Source organism: Myiozetetes cayanensis, unplaced genomic scaffold (assembly GCF_022539395.1).
Source record: "Myiozetetes cayanensis isolate MyiCay16 unplaced genomic scaffold, myiCay2020 scf3, whole genome shotgun sequence".
NCBI classification, from domain to species: Eukaryota; Metazoa; Chordata; class Aves; order Passeriformes; family Tyrannidae; genus Myiozetetes; species Myiozetetes cayanensis.
In genome coordinates, this window is record NW_026087521.1 from 53,349,188 (window position 1) to 53,368,391 (window position 19,204).

At 39.3% G+C, this 19,204-nt stretch overlaps 1 protein-coding gene across 1 annotated transcript in view; it reads left to right on the top strand.

The window, feature by feature from the left end:
• Positions 1 to 19,204, top strand: part of LARGE1 (LARGE xylosyl- and glucuronyltransferase 1) — a 281,360-nt gene that overhangs the window by 227,202 nt on the left and 34,954 nt on the right. The window contains 3 exon segments of the mRNA XM_050323702.1: positions 2,160 to 2,272; positions 3,790 to 3,915; positions 13,667 to 13,822. Coding sequence (XP_050179659.1) covers positions 2,160 to 2,272; positions 3,790 to 3,915; positions 13,667 to 13,822 — 395 coding nt within the window.

A 19,204-nucleotide genomic window follows, 5' to 3' on the forward strand; every position in this document is an offset into this window, starting at 1 on the left:
CTCTGTCAGAGAGGAGATTTTCCACCCAGTTTATTGCTGCAGCACAAGGAACCTGCTTCACATTGATCTAGAATTTCAGACAATGCATAATGGCTCTCTTAGAAGCTAATGCACGCACTCTACATGCTCCAAATAGGCTTCTGTTATGCTGGAGAGGAGACAAACACACTGGCATAAATAAATTGTAGCATGTTGTGACAATACTTCCCTTTCCAATCCAACAGCTGGAAGCAGAAAGGTTGACTGAAGATGAGAGGGGATCCCTCCAGTACAGGTTCCAGCATCCTTGGGAACCAGATGGACTGAAATGGAAAACAGAACTAAAACAGGCCACAAAATTCACTGCCAGAAGAGGTTTTCTTTTTATTCATGACAGTGCCAGGTTTTACTAGAAAGAAGTTTGCCATGTCATAGAAACTAAAGATAGGAATGAACTGGAATCACCTTTGTTCTCTCCCAACCAGTTCAGGATTGTTCCAGGTATATTTTCTAATTTTTGTGTAGTCTGATTTGTAAAGGCTCACAAAGTAAAGCTTTTTATCTGCCAATTTTAGGTTATTTCACCCCAACAGTTTTAGGAGAATTTTTCTTAAGCTTTCAGACTACATTTCCTTTCTTTTTCTCATTACTTTTAGTTTTATCATCTTGGACTCCCTGAGGCAGCTTTTCCCAGTGCCTGCTTTTTGTCATTTCATATTCTTCTGTGTATCTGCTATGTTTCTCTACAGTTGCCATGATATTTTTTGTAAGACCTCTTGTTAAATGTCATTTGCAGATGTCATTGCTGTTCTGTTTACTTCCCTCTTCCACTAATGAAGATGTGAAATAACACAGAACCGATCATTGCCCTTACTAGGTAGTTTCTGTCAGCCTCAGAGGCTGCTGTTTGTCTGTACTCTTCCTTTGTGGTCCTTCAGTTTGCATTCATTCCCCACGACAGTGCTCTTATCTAAGTCTTTCTGAATTAATTTTTCAAGCAGATTTTTCTGAGACACTGTAGGAAAGGTTTTGCTGATGTTTCAATCCAGCTTCATTGCTTCTGCTGTTTGCCCTTGTATAGTAGGGATTTTGGCCAGACAGAAAGCAACTGAGGAATAACAATGCATGCTGAGGTACCTCTTTTCCCACTTACAGTGTAACTTTCTGATCTGAGGGTTCTGCTCTGTAAACACTTGCTGCATTAATCACAGGCCCTCTCAAAAGCTAGGTTGTAACCAGCATTGATCATTCCTCAGAAAAGTTTCAAGGATTGCAATCAGATGTGTCAGGTGATTAACTTCTTACTAGGTGGAGTAAAATCTGCACTTTTACCTTTGCTATATATATATATATGCAGTAAGTATTAAGGGCCGGATTTCATCTCACACACATTGAGTAAAATGTTTTATAGTGGTGACAAAATTTTCTTTGTCTCAGCATAATCTTGATTTCAGGTCAGATAGAAATTAATTTAAACAGTGGGATTTTGGAATAAGCAGATCTCGATTCTATGTGAAGATGGCAGAAATTGAGTTATACTAGATAAATAGGGATTGTCTCTACCCTTTCCCTAGTAGACAGTGACTGGACAGATTATCCTCTTGGAGGCTGTAGCTTTTCCAAATAAGGAGTGGGAAAGGTCATTTCTGAGTGTTAAGAGGTTCCTTCTTTCTTTCTTTTTTGTAGGATATTTCTAATTCTCTTCTGAATTCTAATGACCTTTGGATGGAGCTAACCTCCATCATATGAATCACCTGTGTTGGTACATTTTGTAAGGAATAATCCTAATGCTAATCATGTCATAATGAAGTCAGACTTTATCAGTTAAGGAGACTACTAAAATACAAGATCCTTCTCTTGATCTTTTCTTTCCAGTTTCACTCCTCTTTGGCTACTTTAGCCTTCTTGCAAACCTGTATGACCTAGCAATTGTCTGTATGTCATCTCTGCATTTCTTCTTTGCAGCCTCAGGGGCTCAGGAAAATTTTACTTGGTGGCATCTTGAAACCTGAAGCTTCTTTTTAGTCAAATTCGTGTGTTAGCACAGGGTAAGGACTGTGCTTTCCACTGATAGATCTCAGCTCAGTTGTTTTAACTGCGGAATCAGCACATAGACAGGATGAGCACTGACTGGTATGTGACATGGGTTCTCTTGTTCTCTGCTCTGTGTTTTCCTTCAGGGGTTATCTTGCTGCTTCTCGATAAGTTACGGAAGATGAAATGGGAGCAGATGTGGAGACTCACAGCAGAGCGGGAGTTAATGAGCATGTTATCCACCTCACTGGCTGACCAGGTGAGTAGGACATTGCAGGAATGTTGTGTAACCACTAGTCCATGGATTGAGGAAGGAAAGAAAGGGAGAGGGGATGAGATGGGGGAAAAGGCAGGGGAAAGATATTGTGCCTGTAGTCACCATTTGTTGAATCATTCTGGGGAAAAAGTGAAAGAGAGGAATGGAGATTTACTGACGAGGTTTCTCTTACTCCACTGATATTTTTACCATCTCTGCTCAGATGATTCATAAGAGAGACAAAATAAGGTTTTCATGCATTAATTTTCTGTTCTTTGTTCTTTACCATAGAACTCTCCAGACACTTGAAGTCCAAATATACTGTCTTTTTCCAGTGGTTATTGTCTAATCAGCCTTTAGTTTTAAAAGTCTCCAGACATTTCATTACTGTTTCTAGCATATGAGTCCCAGATGTCTTTGAGTGTACTTCTTACCACAACACCCCTGTAAAGACAAAAGCGCTGATGTCTCCCTGCCACAGATGGGAAACTGAGGCCAGGAGAAGAAATAGTGTGCCTATACACAGAAATGTGTAGTTAATCAATCTGTGCTTCCTGACAGCTCTCAGTTTAAACCCAGAAACCCTGTTAATGTAATACTACACCTGAACCAGTAATTCTTGCTCAACAGCTTGAGCAAGTGTTAATGCAATACAGTATCTTATTTAGATGTGTCTTCTGCTTCTGAGCTACATCTGGTATATGACCAGTCACCACAAAGGAAGCGTGCTGCTTACTGTGCCCGTAGAGATGTGCACTGTGTACAGCATCTTTGCAGGTTGATCCAAAAGCTACTGAAGTTCATTAAAATTATTCTTGCAACTTCACTGTGTTTTCAGTAAGGTCCTGAGTCCTAATACCTGCACAGGGCAGAATTTTACAGAGTGGAGAAAGGTTGCTTATGTCTTACTATAATACCTTAACCACAGACTGTTCTTGTAACTTAGTTCTCCAACTGAATGGCTGCTTAGAGACAGAACACTTTCAGTCCCTCATGCTGTAGGCTGTTCTGAAGATCTGTTCTACGTGCCTTTTCCATGAAATACCTCGAGTGCTTGGTTGCAACAATAAAGTGCTAGCTAGAATCCCACCTAGTAATTCACCTTGAAACAGCGTATCTTCCAGAATCACATTCATCCCCTTCATTGAAAAGTGATGTGGTACTTACTAACAGCAGGTATTTTGTCATTTACTGACTGTTACTCTCTCTGGTGACTAGAAGAGGAACCACACCTCATGCCAGCAGTACAAGATAAATGTTTGAACACTTTACTGGAGTCCCTTAGCTCTGTATGTCAAGAGAGACTGTTCCTCCTGTCCAGAGCAACATATTGTCCCTTAGAGTAATAGCACCCTCCGTGGAAACAAAATTACAAAGCAGGGTTTGCAAAGTTCACCTGGCATCACCATCTGAATTTCTACCTGTGAGAGGGAGAAGGACAGTCAGCTTGGGGAGGTGTTGAGACCACCTCACTGTAGAAACAACATACCCAACTGTTTCTCTGGGTTTTTTTCTGCTAGGATATCTTCAATGCAGTCATCAAACAAAATCCCTTCCTTGTCTACCAGCTCCCATGTTTCTGGAATGTGCAGCTTTCTGATCACACACGTTCCGAGCAGTGCTACAGAGATGTGTCTGACCTGAAGGTAGGTTTCACAGGAGGCTGGGTGGGTGGTATCATTTGGGACAGAGAATGCGAGACTCCACTGTCTGAGAAGGATGAAGTGCCTCAAGTAGGGGGGAAATGAACACATAAAGTTCTTAGGGACACCCAAGCAGGGGAAAGAAATGTGACTTTGACTTTGTGCATTTTGACTACTAGAAAAATCAAAGATGGATCCTGCTTTGGGGTTTGGCAAGGTGTTAAAGTGCTTCACCTTCTTACATTCTGTATCTGTCCCCTATGCCACTGCACCTTACTGCTGAGCTCCTATTGCTGTCCAAGTTCTTAGCTCTTCCTAGATAAAGAATACAAACCCTTTTCTTTTGTACTGGAAGTTTGAAACTCTTTAGTCAGCATCATTTATTAGAGTGAAATTCACAGAGAGCATTGGGTGGACCCTAGCTAGAAATACATTAGCAGAAATGTAAAGACCTTGCACACTTCATATTTAGCCTTTGCATACACTTAACCCAGTCACGTTGACACTCATTTTCCAGGATTTGCCCTGAAAAAAAAGGATGAGCAGAAACCTAGTAATTTAATAAAATGAAGCTATAGTGTCAGTTTAATAGCACGTTTTTCCTTATTAACAAGTAAAATATAAAAGCAGGATGGATTTCAACAGATAGGGGTAAATTAACATCAGTTGTGCTGTGGTCCAAAAGACCAGATTCAAATGTAGCATGCAGAGAGTTCAGAATTGAAGCTTAATTGAGCTTTTTCCACATGTAGAATAAGACTATGCAGCAATAGATTTCACCACAGCAGACATTAGTGGCATCAGAATGTTAGTAAATAATAATAGGTATGTTTTGGTGATTCATTTTAAAATTTAGTTAAACTTTGAATACTTAATTTATATTTTGAGAATGCTTTAGTAAATGAGGTTTAAAAAAAAGAAAAAGAAAAACACAGAACTATGAAAGAGGTTGCAAGGGATGTCTGAGACCTTCCAAACCCCACTCAGAGCAAGACCAACTTAATTGAGGTTGCTCAGTGCCTTTTGCACTGAGTGTCAACTCTCCAAACACTGAGATTCCACAAGCTACCTGGCGCCATGTTCCAGAGTTTAGCCACCCTCATGGTACAATATATTTCCTAAATCTAACCAAGTTCTCCCTTGGAGCAATTTGTAGAGTAACAGCAGGAATGTTCAATATGAATACCAGATACTGGATGAAAATAGAAAATCAGTCACTCTCAACACACTGATTTCAAAAGCTGCGCTTCCGAGAGAGAAGTTCTGCTACATGGGTTAACTGACCTGTCAGAATTGGCCAGCATTGCTTGAATTTCATACATAAAGTATTCACAACTGACTGTTCAGGTGTGATCCACAGACTACAGCTTTTAAAGTAGACTTGTCAGTATACTAATCACTAAATGGTTTATGATCTGTGTTTAGGACAGGATCAGCAAGGCACTTAAAAGCATCACAGTTTTATGCCTTGTAACAAAGTGCTTAGTGGAGACTTTGGTTCTTTGTTCATGCTGAGAATCATGTGTGACAGCAATTGCAGGGCCTGAAGTGAACAGAAAGGTGTGGTAGCAGGGAAAATATTTCCTAAAAGATGAACTTCAGAAAAATATACTTCTGCCCGTGAGATATCACAGTATTTTTCTGTGAATTAGAGGCTGAGATTAATTCATATACTCCATTGAGTCAGTCAGATTGTGCTCAGCACAAGGTTAAGACACACATTTACATGAGGAGAAGATATTGAAGCTAATAACTGAGGATCTAGGGATTGGTTCTGTTGCCTGAACACAGTCTGAGTTACTGTAGGTGCTCTCCGATACCCACATAGGACTGGCAGATGAAACACAGATCTACAGGAGAGGATACCCTCTTGGCAAGGCAGCTGATGGGCAGGCAGGATAACCATAAGGTGCTTTCAGTGTTGCTGTACATCTATATTTAGACAGCTAAACTGGGATTCCCATGAGTGGGTTTGGAGACTGGTGAAGCTCACCTCAAAATAGTCATCAGATGACTAATCAGGAAAATCACTCTTCAGACTCCAGTGACTGCATTAACTAATCTGCTTCAGGTGTGGGACATCTAGCTCATATGTAACACCCACGAGTAAGCATTTGATAGAAGTATCTTCAAGATAAATTATATCCCTTCCTCATTGTCGATTAACAAATTTATGTTTACAACTATAATTTAGGTTTGGGTGTTTATTACTGTATACTGTATCACACTGTCAGTTCCATTAGAGCATAAGCAGTGAAGTCTAAGATGTGTAATATTCTCCATTGATTTTCTGGTCTGAGGTATTTAACTCAGTAAGGGATGCAGACACATAAGCAATTTCTTCAACTGAACTGGACTTATTCACATTGCTAAAATCATCCCCTAAATACTTCATCAGGACTGAAATTCTTTGCTTTGAAAGAGAGGCCAGAGCCTTATCTAATGCACATTAGCCCCATGGTTTCAATAAAGCTCTTCCCATATTGAGCAGTTAAAGAACTTGCCCTCAGGCAGCAGTGTTTAAAATTCTTCATACAATTTAAAAAATGAAAAAGCACAGACCAGTTAAAGTTGTGAATTTGCATGATGAAAATTATCAAAATTCTAGTTCTGTAAAGAAACTGGCTGTTTTGGTATATGAGCCTCCCAAAAAAACTTCAACAAATGTCATTAGCCAAAGTTAGAAAATATACTCTTAAAATCCCCAAAGTTAGTCAGTTCCATGACATTTAATATAAATGGTATGACACAATATATTTGGCACATTCCACCTTTCATGGTAAGACTGGAATAGAAAATGAAGGAAAAGAAACCTCAAGGGTAAGAGTGAGAGAAAGACAGATTGTGAAATTTGTGCTGGAGGATCGAGAAGGATAGCATAGGAAAGAAGGAAATGCATGGAGAGATTTAAATTCCAAGGTAAAGCTGGCCCAGTCAAGTATTCCTCAGCCAAATAAGAGTCCATTCCTACTATCAGACTGAAAGAGCATTGATTTAATTACATCTGGTTTAAAGTTGATGGGAGATGAGGATTTGTCGTCTCTTACACAAAAACTTGTGTCAAGTGAACTTGGATGCCCAGGACTGACTGATGTTCATAGATGGGGGGGAGGTGATATAAACACTTCTTTGCTGCTTTGTTCACACTCATGCACAGCTTTTACAGGCTTGGGGAGCAGTTGAATATTTTATATTGCCTGAAGAGGATTCTAATTCTTTTTTTTCTCTTTTTAGTTCTCATTAAGTTTCGTCTCTATCCTTTTTATTGATTTGGGTTTTTTTGGTACTGTCTAATGTTAGAGAAGGTCAAATGTTTGACTGCTGCTGAACTCTACTTCCTTGCTGCAGCTGAGCAGCATCTGCAAATTTGAAAGGACTTGTATATGGGATTCTTTTGGAAGAGGTATAAGAATAGAAATATTGATAACCAAGTTCTGCATTGTTAGTTACCATTAATTTTATAGCTATCTAAAATAACATCATAATAAGACTAATTTATTAATTTTATTCATCTAAATAGTTACTTAACTCCTGTGTCATACTCTACAGTGCTAGAGGCCACACTGCACAACTAGACTGAAGTCTGTGGGCTTTGTTATGTCAACAGTCATACTTACAGAAATTTTCCTTTTCCCAAAGGCACCTGTATTCAGCATGCTTAGATCAGTCAAGAATATCTTAAAATGAACAATTTTAATAGAAAACAAAGAGTGGACTAAGAGAAAGCAGATGCTCTTTAATTCTTTTTGCCAAATGAGTCAGCTGCAGTCTCTAAAGGCCAGAGATGTTTCTTTCTGCATGGCATTTTTTTACACCTTGGAAAAACACTCAGGAGTTGCTATTGAAGACTGGCCAAAAGATGTGGAAGTGCTAATCGTCATTCTATGTAGACATCCAATGTCTATCTTGCTCATCTCATCTCCTCACACAGTCCCCACATTGTCAGTAGACAAGTATGTGTGCTGTGGACCATGCCTTGCTGAGCTTTAGAGCCTTTGGGGAATCCGCCTGGAACTGAACTTCATTTATTTTTGTTGTGCTTTTGCTGGATTAGGCCCTGTGTTTGCTTAATTTTGCTTAATAGTTTGTTCCTGTATGTGAGGAAATCTCAGTTACTATGATTTGGCACAAACCAAATGGCAGAAAAAACCCTATGAAAGAAGGTAATGAATTGTGATGCCTCTGACAATGAATCATGACCTCATTGAATGGGTCAGTCATGAAGTCTGGTTGTCAAGGATACAGATGCTATTTACACACAGCGAATCTGTTCATTCACAATCACAAAAATCAGATGCTGAACTCTTTAATGGGAATGTATCAAATTACTAGAATTTTCCCCACAGTCTCCAATATAGAGAAATGCTTTAGAACCTACTGATGGCTTTTCAAACTGATTCTAATACTAAACTAGCTAGTAGTAAACCAGCAGATAGATAAATAATGAACCTCATAAATTGCCCATTGGGAAATTGTGTTCTGTGATTCACTGTGTCCTCCCTGAGAATGTCCTCCACGTTGGGATGACTCTGCAATACTGCTTACAAAACTTTGAACAGCTTCTTGTCCATAACTGTAATAAATCATTTCAAATCTGCCCCAAACATGACCTATTGCACCGCTTTCTGTTCCAGTCCCTGAGCCACCCCATGCTGTTCAAACACCTCAGCAGTGATCTGCAGCAAATCTGGCATTTTGCAGCCTTGCACCTTTTAATACCAACAAAGGAAGAGCTACACTGAGGGGAGTAAGGGCTCAAGAGAGTTAAACATACCCCTCCTTTAAATGAGCAGTGGAGTCAGTAAGGTGCTTCCACCTTGCCAAACAGGGAGCATCATGGTTTTATTAGTGGTGTTTTTGCAGGCAAGAGGCCTCATTAAACACTGGTACAGGAGTTGAAGGAAGAGAAGTTGAAGAATCCTTTTGAGAGCAAAGTGAGAACTTTGAAAAGTGCAAGTCAGGGACAGTCTGTCAGCTTACTGCCATACAGCAGTGGCAGGAAGCTGGGGAGTAAAGTAATCCCTGGGACCATGGGCACTAAATCAGGCAGGGCAGGGATTTGAATCCCTCATCCAAAAAGCAGTGTCTGGACTTCTGGGTTGCCGGCTACTCCAACCTGAGTCTCTTCCACTCATGTAGTTCAGAAGTGTCACTCTGAAACCTCCCTGATAACTTTTTTATGAAGAATACAAACCTTTCTGAGGAAATTGGTTCTTTTATTAAACCATTCATTTCTGATAAAACACAGTTTAAAGTTTCCAGACAAGTATAATTGAGGCATAAGTTACACATGTGGTGCATGTTTGCAGTGTGATTTGGGGCATATTTAAACTTTTCAATAATGTGTGCCTGTAAAAAAGCTGATTGAGATGGCATTAAAGTGACATATATAGATGGCTTTGCTGTGCATATTTGCTGAACGTTTAACTCCTGTTGATTTCAATGGGAAGTGTCTGGTTGCCTAAGCAAGGAGTCTAAGTTTTCAAGCAGGAAAGCTCCCTGTTTACAAAATACCACTTATTTACCTAAATTGTGAAGTGCTCATGGGCTTAATTAAGCATATCTATTCAGTGCTTTGCAAAATTAAAATTCTTTAGGCTGAAATTTAGGCTTAATTTATTCTTATTTCTTGCTCTTCAGTCTGGGAAGAAGGTATATAGTTATACAGGATATCCTGTGCTCTCTAATTTTGTAAGGGCTGAAGCAAAGTGAGAAATTACCAAGATGTGTCTTTGGGTAAAAAAATGACTAAGGAAACATTTGGCTAAATACTTCTTTTTGAGAGAGAAAATACTTCAGGGGAAAAAAATGGTTAAAGGTATCTATAGAAATAATGTTGTATTCAAGTGTATGTAATGTTGTATTCACTTACGGTTTAGTGATTTGTACATCAGGTTTGAAATATTTAATCTCCTCAGAGAGGACAATGCAGATGGTAGTGTAAGGAGGTTTAGGATTTTTGTTTGCAGTGTATTTCTGTTCAGATAACTGACCTTAGAGCCCTCCTACACCCCACCAGCATGTAACATCCTCTCTTACCTTCCATCTCAGACCCCGTTGCCAGTCCACGAGGCTCCAGCTGTTTCAATGTTTACGTGCTTTGGTTCAGAACCTGGTGAATAAATGGGAGCTATTGGCGCAGTTAGCTTGTTTCACCAGGCCACAAGCGTATGGAAGTGTTCCAGGAGGATGGCTGTGTGTAATCAGTGAGTGGTAACGGTTGCTGATTAACTAGGATGGTATTAACGGAAATGTAGATAGTGCCAAGTTGTTTAATGACAACTAACCAAGTGTTAAATAGATGTGGAATTTTAAGTTCTGATCTCTCAGTACTTAAATTGCTAAATGAAGATTAAGGAAGTGTATTTTTTATTAGTTCTCAGGAGGCTGTGATCAAGAGTGGGAAGGATCCGTAGGTCAACCTGAAGGCTAGCATTTTTCCTGAGGTGTCTATCCAGCTAATGGCACTGGAATTTTATATTTCTAGCTGTAGTTTTCTCTGTAAGCCAACAGAGCTTTGGAATAGCTTAGAAACTAGGAGGGAAAACATAAGGAGAAGTAAATGCAGTATTATGGTGCTATTCAGCCTTGGAAAAGGGATATTGTAGTAATGAGATTTTTTAGTTTCTAGATTCACTTTCTCTTTTTAATGTGGAGATAACATTTTCTCAGTCTGCTAATAAAGTGACTTTTTTTTATTTCTGATTTCCCTATAGTCCCTATTGCCAACTGTTCTTTTTTTCTCCAATCAATTTACTGTTGTGCATGATAAACTTTTAAATGCAGTGGCCATAGCTTTACCTGTGCAGCCCATTGCCTTTTTCATGTACCTCACTCATACCTGTGACAGGCTATACAAGAATGTCTTGGCCTGCACAATTTCTGCTGTAGCTGGTGGTGCAACAGACCATATCAGACAGTCAGAACTGGAGGTGAGTTTGTGGGCTGACTGCATAAAAAGAACATGGTCTTTGGATGTAGTGTTGTATATCAATGCTTTAGGGTCTTGTTGCTTTTTGTAACCTGCTGTTCTTTTTTATGCTTTCATATCTCACGTAGTATTTCTCTAATTGCGTTACATTTGAAAAGCAACCTGGTTTTTTGCCTGACTTGTTTTGTGGTTTTCCTACGTCAGGTCATCCAGATGGTTGCATAGTTCCTTGATGTTCTTTAACACATCATCTTTAACATATATTGGCATGTGCTGTCTTTCTTGATTAAAAAATCAGCTTTTTTGGATAGTCATCAGCTCCATTCAGAGCTACAGTTCACTTCAGGTTCCCCTGACATCAGTATACATGCAGCATCCTGACACGCTTCAAATCTGATCAGATGTGAACCCCCAGCTAAACCCTGGACACTTACCAGCTTCTACACACAACAGATTTTGAAACACGGCAGCAAAGAGCCTCTGCACTGACAACTGCAGTTGTCTGGGTTTGAAATCATCTCCCACACAACTGGGTAGGGACATCAACAAATGCCTAGCTCTGATGTGACACAGTGTATGTTGACAGGAAATTCCTGCAGCATCGGGGAGCCTGTCCTGTAAGAGTTACTGAGGTTATCATCATTAGCCATATCTTTACTCACTGTCTCCAGGTCTCAGGGTGGTCAGAGTGCTCAGCAGGGTGAAGATGTTCAAAAGGAAACTCACATGATGTGTAGGAGCAATATGGAGAGCACACAAGAGATTTTTCTTAACAAGTATTTTTTTCCCATTTGACAACTTCTTAGCTTCCTTTGATCTACTCTTAAATAAGTACAAGTTACCAGCAGACAATTTCCATTCTATGCCTGTGTGTAAATATGCATATTGGTACCCTGTAAAACTGCTTACCAACCCTTTAGGATCCTTCAGCCCTGTACTTCTCTTATGTGTGCCCATTTCCCTGAGGCAAGATTCAGTTGTTGAGGGGTTTTTCCAAGCATTAATGCCTTTTAGTGCAGTTAAATACAATGGATGAAAAAGGAGATTTTGAAGATCCATTTTTCAAAGGAGAAAATCTGTCATTTTAAGTTTACGCCCTTACCTAAGTAAAGCTCCTTTCATTTCTGTGGTCTTCTGTATTTTCACCACACATTGCAGCAACATGTTACCTCACAGTTATACTACACCTCTGAACATATGGACAAATGTAAAACCAGCAAAGAATGTGGTATTGCTGGGAACAAATACCTACAGCAAGTATTTTTGTCCCAATAATTTCCCAAATTTATGCAGCATGTAGATATATCATAATCTTTGTTTAAAGTGTTCCTGTAACTGGAAAAAACAAATTGCCAATTTCAGAAATTATCTTTTTTTCTCTACAGTTACTTTACTTTAACTGCCTGTATGTTTTCTGACATCCTAGTAACCTCAGCAGTGAAATCCCAGGAAAGAATGAAGTTTTTCTTATCAAGAGATGTTTTCGTTGGTGTTGGGTATGAAGAGAAGAGTGCCATAGCTTTTATGGCACTGTAAATACTCAGTGGAGCGACTTTGTTGTTTGCTGAAGTCAGTATAGGAAAGTTCAGGCTGCATCCTGCTCTTTCCTCCTCCAGTCCGCTCACTGGGCAACAAATGCCATGACTTTAGAGAGCTCTCTGTTCCTGAGGAGTTGTGTTGCTGACACCAAGGGCATTCATCTTCCTTGGGCTGCTTCTGTTCTACGTGCTGTGCTTCTGCTCTGTGTATTCCCTCCCACAAATGTGATGTTCAGAGCAAAGCTGGCCAGCTTGGCAGCTGGCACTGCAGCTCTGTGGCTCTGTGTGACACAGTGCCTTCACACAATTAACTTAATGCATTCAGAGAACCTCCAGAACTCCTAACTTGGAAATACTCCCAAGGGAGACTTTTTTTTCTAATCTCTTTAGAAGTCACAGGAATAGAAGTGAATACAAAGTATTTGGTGATTTTTTTTCTTATGTCTAAAATATAGCCTCTATAAAATGAAATCGTTCCTTCAAGCCCCTTCTGGCTCCCTCTTAGTTTTTCTTTAGGGCCCCATTCTCGTTCACATTGGCACCAATGCAAAGTTGCCTCAATGTAAATGAGGATCAGACCCTTTATGTCAGCATTACAGTTTAAATCTAGACCAGTGTGAGCATCTTCCATTAGGAGAGTATAAATACCTGCTAGAAATTGGAATTCAAAGGGTGAAGCATTGTACTGCATCGCTATGTTGTGTTAACGCAACAGAGATCAGTCTTGTTTAAACGAAGCAGTGGCAAAAAGGAAGTCAGATTAGATTCAGTCCTTTTTGAACTATTTAAATTGGTATAGGAATTAGTTTCAAGCTTTTTCTTCTCAATAACTAACCAGAGAGGAGTCTGCCTGGCCTCAAACAGTGAATCAATTTCATTAGCAGAAACAGTCATGTGGAAATGTGAGATTAATGTTTAATACCTACATCCCTATGTCCCTTGTCCTTCCGTCTTGTTCAGCAGAATCCATAACCCAGCAGCTCCGTGATTAGAGTTGTGGAAGCATTTATGAGATGTTGCTTCACAAACTATAGCAGTACCCTCACTCACATGTGCAGGTGATTCCATGGAGGAGTTTCAAAAGCATATCACCTCTGGAGTATGCAGTTACTTGTGAAAGACATGGCAAAGCTTTCCTTGTAAAAAGGCAGAAGGAAGTCTGTAGTTTGTGGGTTGTTTTTCTTCTGTTTTTAGGAGGGCAGCAAACTGAACACACATAAAAAGAGCATGTAAAGCAAATCTGTATTCTAACAGCAGAATGTCTTTTCTCTTTTCTCCCTCTGAGGTGATTCACTGGAACTCACCAAAGAAGCTCCGAGTGAAAAACAAGCATGTGGAGTTTTTCCGCAACCTCTACCTGACATTCCTGGAATACGATGGGAATTTGCTGAGACGGGAACTCTTTGGCTGCCCCAGTGAGGCAGACATTAACAGTGAAAATGTAAGTAGTCTGTCTAGGGCTTTACTATATAAAGGGTGGTTCAAGCAAGGCACAAGCTGTGTGAAGGCTTGGAGTTGGTGGTGCACGTAGTGCAGAATGGAGGAACTCAGGAGAACTGAAGGCAATGCTCAGATTCCAGGAGTGACACTGTGCAAATCATTTAATCTTTCTGTGCCTCAGTTCCTCACCTGTAAAACTGTTGTACTAATCTCGTCTTTACCCTGAGTTTTGCTGCTTCCTTTAGACTACTTTGCCTTTTAAAAACCTCCAACAAAGGTAACATCACAAGCTGAAAATGAGTATTTGGGCTCTTATTACATTAGGCAATTCTGCAAATCTTAACCTTAGACCTGGTTCTGGTTTCAACTGGGGTAGAGTTCATTTTTTATCTTAGTAGCTGGTACAGTGATTCAGTATGACAGACCTAAAACTTTCTGGGAGAAGGTCTTCTTGCTGTGTGTTTGTTCAGTATACAGTGATGTCAGTTTTGGGTAGTAGATACTAATGCACAAATAATGAAGAAGAAATGAACGTACCAAGACTGCTGGATTTAGGTCTATGAGTCCTTGCCATGCTGCAGACTACAGAATGAGTGAGTACTTCAAGGTACACGTAGGCTCTGAGACTGCAGGTTTTTTCTGTACTTCCCTTGACTAGACAAAGTGGTATTTATGTGTATCTGCATAAAATTTGCAATCAGAACCTTTCAGATGAAGCAAATCCTTTGAAAATGGTTGAAATCAAGGATGTTTAGACACAGATGTTGTGTGTGTATGCCTTAGTACATATAATTCTAAAGTAAAAACTTCATGGAAATGTTTATACACAGATGTATATGAACTCCTTGTGTATAATGTGGTCTCTGGAGATTTCTAGACCAAGTACCAATTTTGACTACATAGTCTGAAAGGGAATAAAAAGGAATATGTAACATTTTATTCAGGAAAGAATATTTCTAAAATATACAATGTTGTCTATATAGAAATCAATTAAGCAAAGCCAGGATCACATACATGTTAGCAGTTAAGAGGTAATTGGCAATCAATATCATCATTGGGGCTGGTAGTGTTTCCATTTAGCCTGTGAATCAAATTTACCACAGGAGATACCATTCCCATAGTTTTAAATAAAGCACTCAAAGATTGGGTAGATATATTTTAGCCCAAGGCACAGCTTCCCAGATACATATTTTACCATACCACTGTCTTCTGAAAGAAGTGGGGATTAAGTGGGAGAGACGAGAAGTGGGGGAAAAATGAGAGAAAGGGAAAGCAAGTACACCACAAGAGCAAAAGCACATGGAAGAAGAAAATCCTCTGCAAGAGTGAGAGGCTTTTAGACAATCAATTAACTGATTGCAATAAAAGACCATCAGAGACATCAAGATAAAAGAAACAGAGTAAGGGGTAAAATAAGAGGAGAAAAGGTGAGTGGGACATTAAAAAAAGACAACAGAACAAAACACACCTTCATCACACTTAAGAATGCAGGTTAAAATTATATTGATTTCACAATATGTTGTGTGGGTTCGAAGAGCATGAACGCAGTCACAGATTTCTTGCTATATTTTCCAGAGCTCTGTAAATCCTTAATAAACAGATTTATTCCAGATGACAAGTTGCTGGGGAGCAGTGCACAGCAAATGCAAGTTCTTGCTGTAAGTGGCAGTCCTTAAAGTTTTAAATGTCTCATTTAACTGAACTTGTATCTAGTTGACAGACACTGGAAATGACTAACTGTTTCTTATTCAAGACAAGTAGAACGCAATATGGTATATGGTATGGCTTGCATCTGAAAAAGAAACATAATTCATTCCTCCATTTATAAATTATTAAAAAAAAAAAGGAAAAGAATGAGCTACACATATAAAAATACATGAGTCCCAACTTACCAAGAGACACCAAAAAGTTAACAGTTTTCTATCAAAACAATCAGATATAGAAAAAAATCCAACTTCAGAAAGGTTAAGAGTAGTCACTTAGGAGAAGGCATTGGTTTTTTTAGTTCCCCTTGATGTAAGCTCCTGTTTCAACTTGATTATGTCCTTTTTATTGTAAAATACAGACAGCAAGTTTCAAGTTTGAAGTTATAGAACCTGAAGAATAGGATTATCATGAAAACCACTCTTTCTCTCACTCTGCCTGCTGTAGCATATACAGTGCCACAGGTGTCCTATTAAATACAGCACATTCCCGTGATCTATTGCAGCATGATCTTCAGAAGCAGAGCATCTTGTAAGGTGAGCAGGGAACCACTGTCATTCCTCCCAGTACAAGAAATAGGGGACATGAAGTGGAAATAGCAAGTAGCAGGTTCAGAACAAAGATAGACATTTCACTCACGATGTGATGAAGCTTTGAGCAGGAGGTAATGTTTCTAAAAGTATACGTATGCTCAAAAATGACTCTTTTTGGAAAGAAAATCAATCAGGAGCTGTTAAGCTTTGGTGCAGAAAGTCCTTGAACCACAAGTTCAGGTCTAGGGGAGTGTTTTGAGAAAGCCTTGCTGTACACTTGCCATGCTTTTACACTCCTCTCTAGGCAGCCAGCTCACAGCTGGAGACAGGGTGCTTGGGTAGATGAACATTTAGTCTGACAAGGTGTAGCCATACCTTTCTGTTAGGATTCATAAGCAAGTAAGTTACATAAAAGGCTATAATTTCTATTAAGTATATATGAGGTAGGAATTACTATTTGCATTATCTTTTTTTTTTCCCTGTTAGTTTTCTTTTCTTCTCTGAATTGAGACTTGAGACTGGCATCCCCAAAACACAGCTCTACTTTACTACATTAGGCAATGAACACAGGTAAAAGATGGCTCCTTCAGCTGCCTGTGCTTCTCTGCCAGTGCCTGTGCTTCTTCTGACCAGTGGACAAAATGTTAGAACAGCTCTGTTGGTTTTATACTTGGAGATAATTATTTTAGCACTAAATGCACTGAGCCCTGTTATGGAAGAAGAGGTGGCTTGGTGTGAGCCTCACTCACAGTCTGGGTGTATCAGAAGCTACCTTTAAGGTCTTGTTCCAATATACCACCTGTTGCTTCTCTACAGTTTAATATTTGCAGTGATGTTTTATTTACAATTCAACCTGTAATTAAGGCATCTCATTTGTAGTGCAAATATTTGTAAAACGTGAAAAGGAAGTGTGGCAGTGGGTACTGCTGGGCTGGTTCTGTTTCTCTAAGGCCCCTTTATGCTTCTCATCAGTACTGAGATGGCCTTAAAATGAATGTAAATTATGTATCTTCCCTTGTTAAGGACTCTTTACAGTGCTAGAGAGATGTAAAGGGGCAGTAGTTTAAAAGGTAATTGGACCTCACTTTAATCTCTCTCACTCTTCCTCTGTGTATGCATGTGAATGCATGTATGCTTAAATATATACTTTGTCTATATGTATGTGGAAGGATTAGTACTTTTTTTTTTTCTAATATTTGCTAAAAAGTCTAATACCACAGAGTGGATTTCAAGAGGTCTGAAGGCAGTCTTTGGGTATTGTACTGCACAGTCCTGGTCTAGTCAGATGTTGATCTTCAGCTGCACCAAACAGGGCTGTTACTAGGTTCCAAAGCATTGCAAAGGAGAATGAATAGAACAGATAGGGCTCTGAAACTGAAATACTGGAGGCAAAATAATACAGACTGATGTAGTTTTTCTGTTTATGTAAAAATGTTTATATGTATGTCTATATGTCCATGCATGCTTCGTCCTCTCCTTGAAATATTCAAGCTAAAAGACCCTATGGGTTGCTGTGAGCAGGAGCCTGCCATGTGCTCCTTGCCACAATCAGTAGTGTAAGTCCACCTTATTCAGTATGTGCTAAAATGGGATTACCCAGAGCAGACTCTTCTGTGCAAGTTGGTATTACAATCATCCCTTTGTCTTTTGTGCAGATTCTGGGTGGAAAATTCAGAATATGAACCAAATCCTCCTGTAAACAGAATCATTGACTCAAGTGGCCCTTGGATCATGTCCTTAGTCACTCCATCCTACTTATTCCATGCTGTTTCCCCCTTCTCACTCCTACTTTCTTATTTTGATGCAATGCAGAAGATTTTTGCGAAATCCACAAAGTTTACAATAATCTCAAATTTGAACATTTTCTATTGGCTTTTAGTGCTTATATCCAGCATTTTATTCTAAAGGACCTACTGTAAAGCCTAAAATATTTCAGCTGGATCTTCCAACCTATCTCTATAGTTTTACCCTGAGATAGATATCGTAAGCCTGATTTTAGCACAGAGGCACACACTCAACCTTTTAGCATTCTCATAAAACTTCTTTCCTGCAGACAGCTTCTCACCAGGTACTTCTGCCAAAGCACTAAATCTGAAGGTTGAATGGGGTGTCCCCTATTAGTGAAGCCTGTGTCCTGATCCAAAGCCCAGAGCAAGATAAGTGGGAAGTGTATCACTGATTTTACTCAGTTTAAGAAAAGGACAGTAAATTCTCATTAGTGAAGACTTTGACAAAACACACGAGAAAAAAGTGTCCACAGGTTTTTCTTTTCAAATTTTCAAATCAACAATACAAAGAAACAGTGTAAAAAAATGAAGTTGTCCCTGAACACGCTTGCTTACATGTGTACTTACATACTAAATATGTTTCTACTTAGTCTTTTTGTTTTCTGCAAAGCCAGAGATTCTTAATATTAGCAAAAGGCTGTGCATGCCAACTTACAGTGTCCACCAGAACATCAGGAGATTCTAGCAATGTACCAGACAGTATAAACTCTACTAACAAATTTAGCGATTTTTCAATGACTAAAAATAGTGTGCAAAGGGAGCTTCCAAGTCAGTTACACAGCTCTGAACTTGCAGTCAGACTGATGCTTTGAGTACCCTTTGCTCCTGCTGAATTTCAGAATACTGCCTCATTTGTAGAACTGGGTTTTAAAGTTGCTATTTTGTGATGTCATAGCCTTTCTCTAGTAAAACAGATGGTATATGACAGTTTTGAGGCGAAATCTTTACTTCCCCAGGTGTGTTGTTTCTATTATTATAACTGTTATTGTTATTAAATGCTGAGCTGGTAGACCATCCTGTTACTTTCCTGAAAATTGCCATTATACTGCTTTCAACTCTTTATAGTATTGCTAAATCGGGGATCATATGGCTGGGGTTTTTTCTGTCCTGCTGTTACACCTTTATTTCCTTTTCTCACATTAAAAAACACTTCAAAAAAATATTAAAGTGAAACATAGGGAACAGCTTGGAGGTTTGCCCACACCATAAGTTCTGATGACCTCTTCATGGTTTACACATTGCCAGTAGTGTTTCCTTTAAAGAGGCTCAAACTCTGGAGACTCTTAGAAGTGTACTTGGATACATCAGACCAGATTCCATATATCCCAGTGACACAGCAGGGTTGAGCATGCTGCAGGG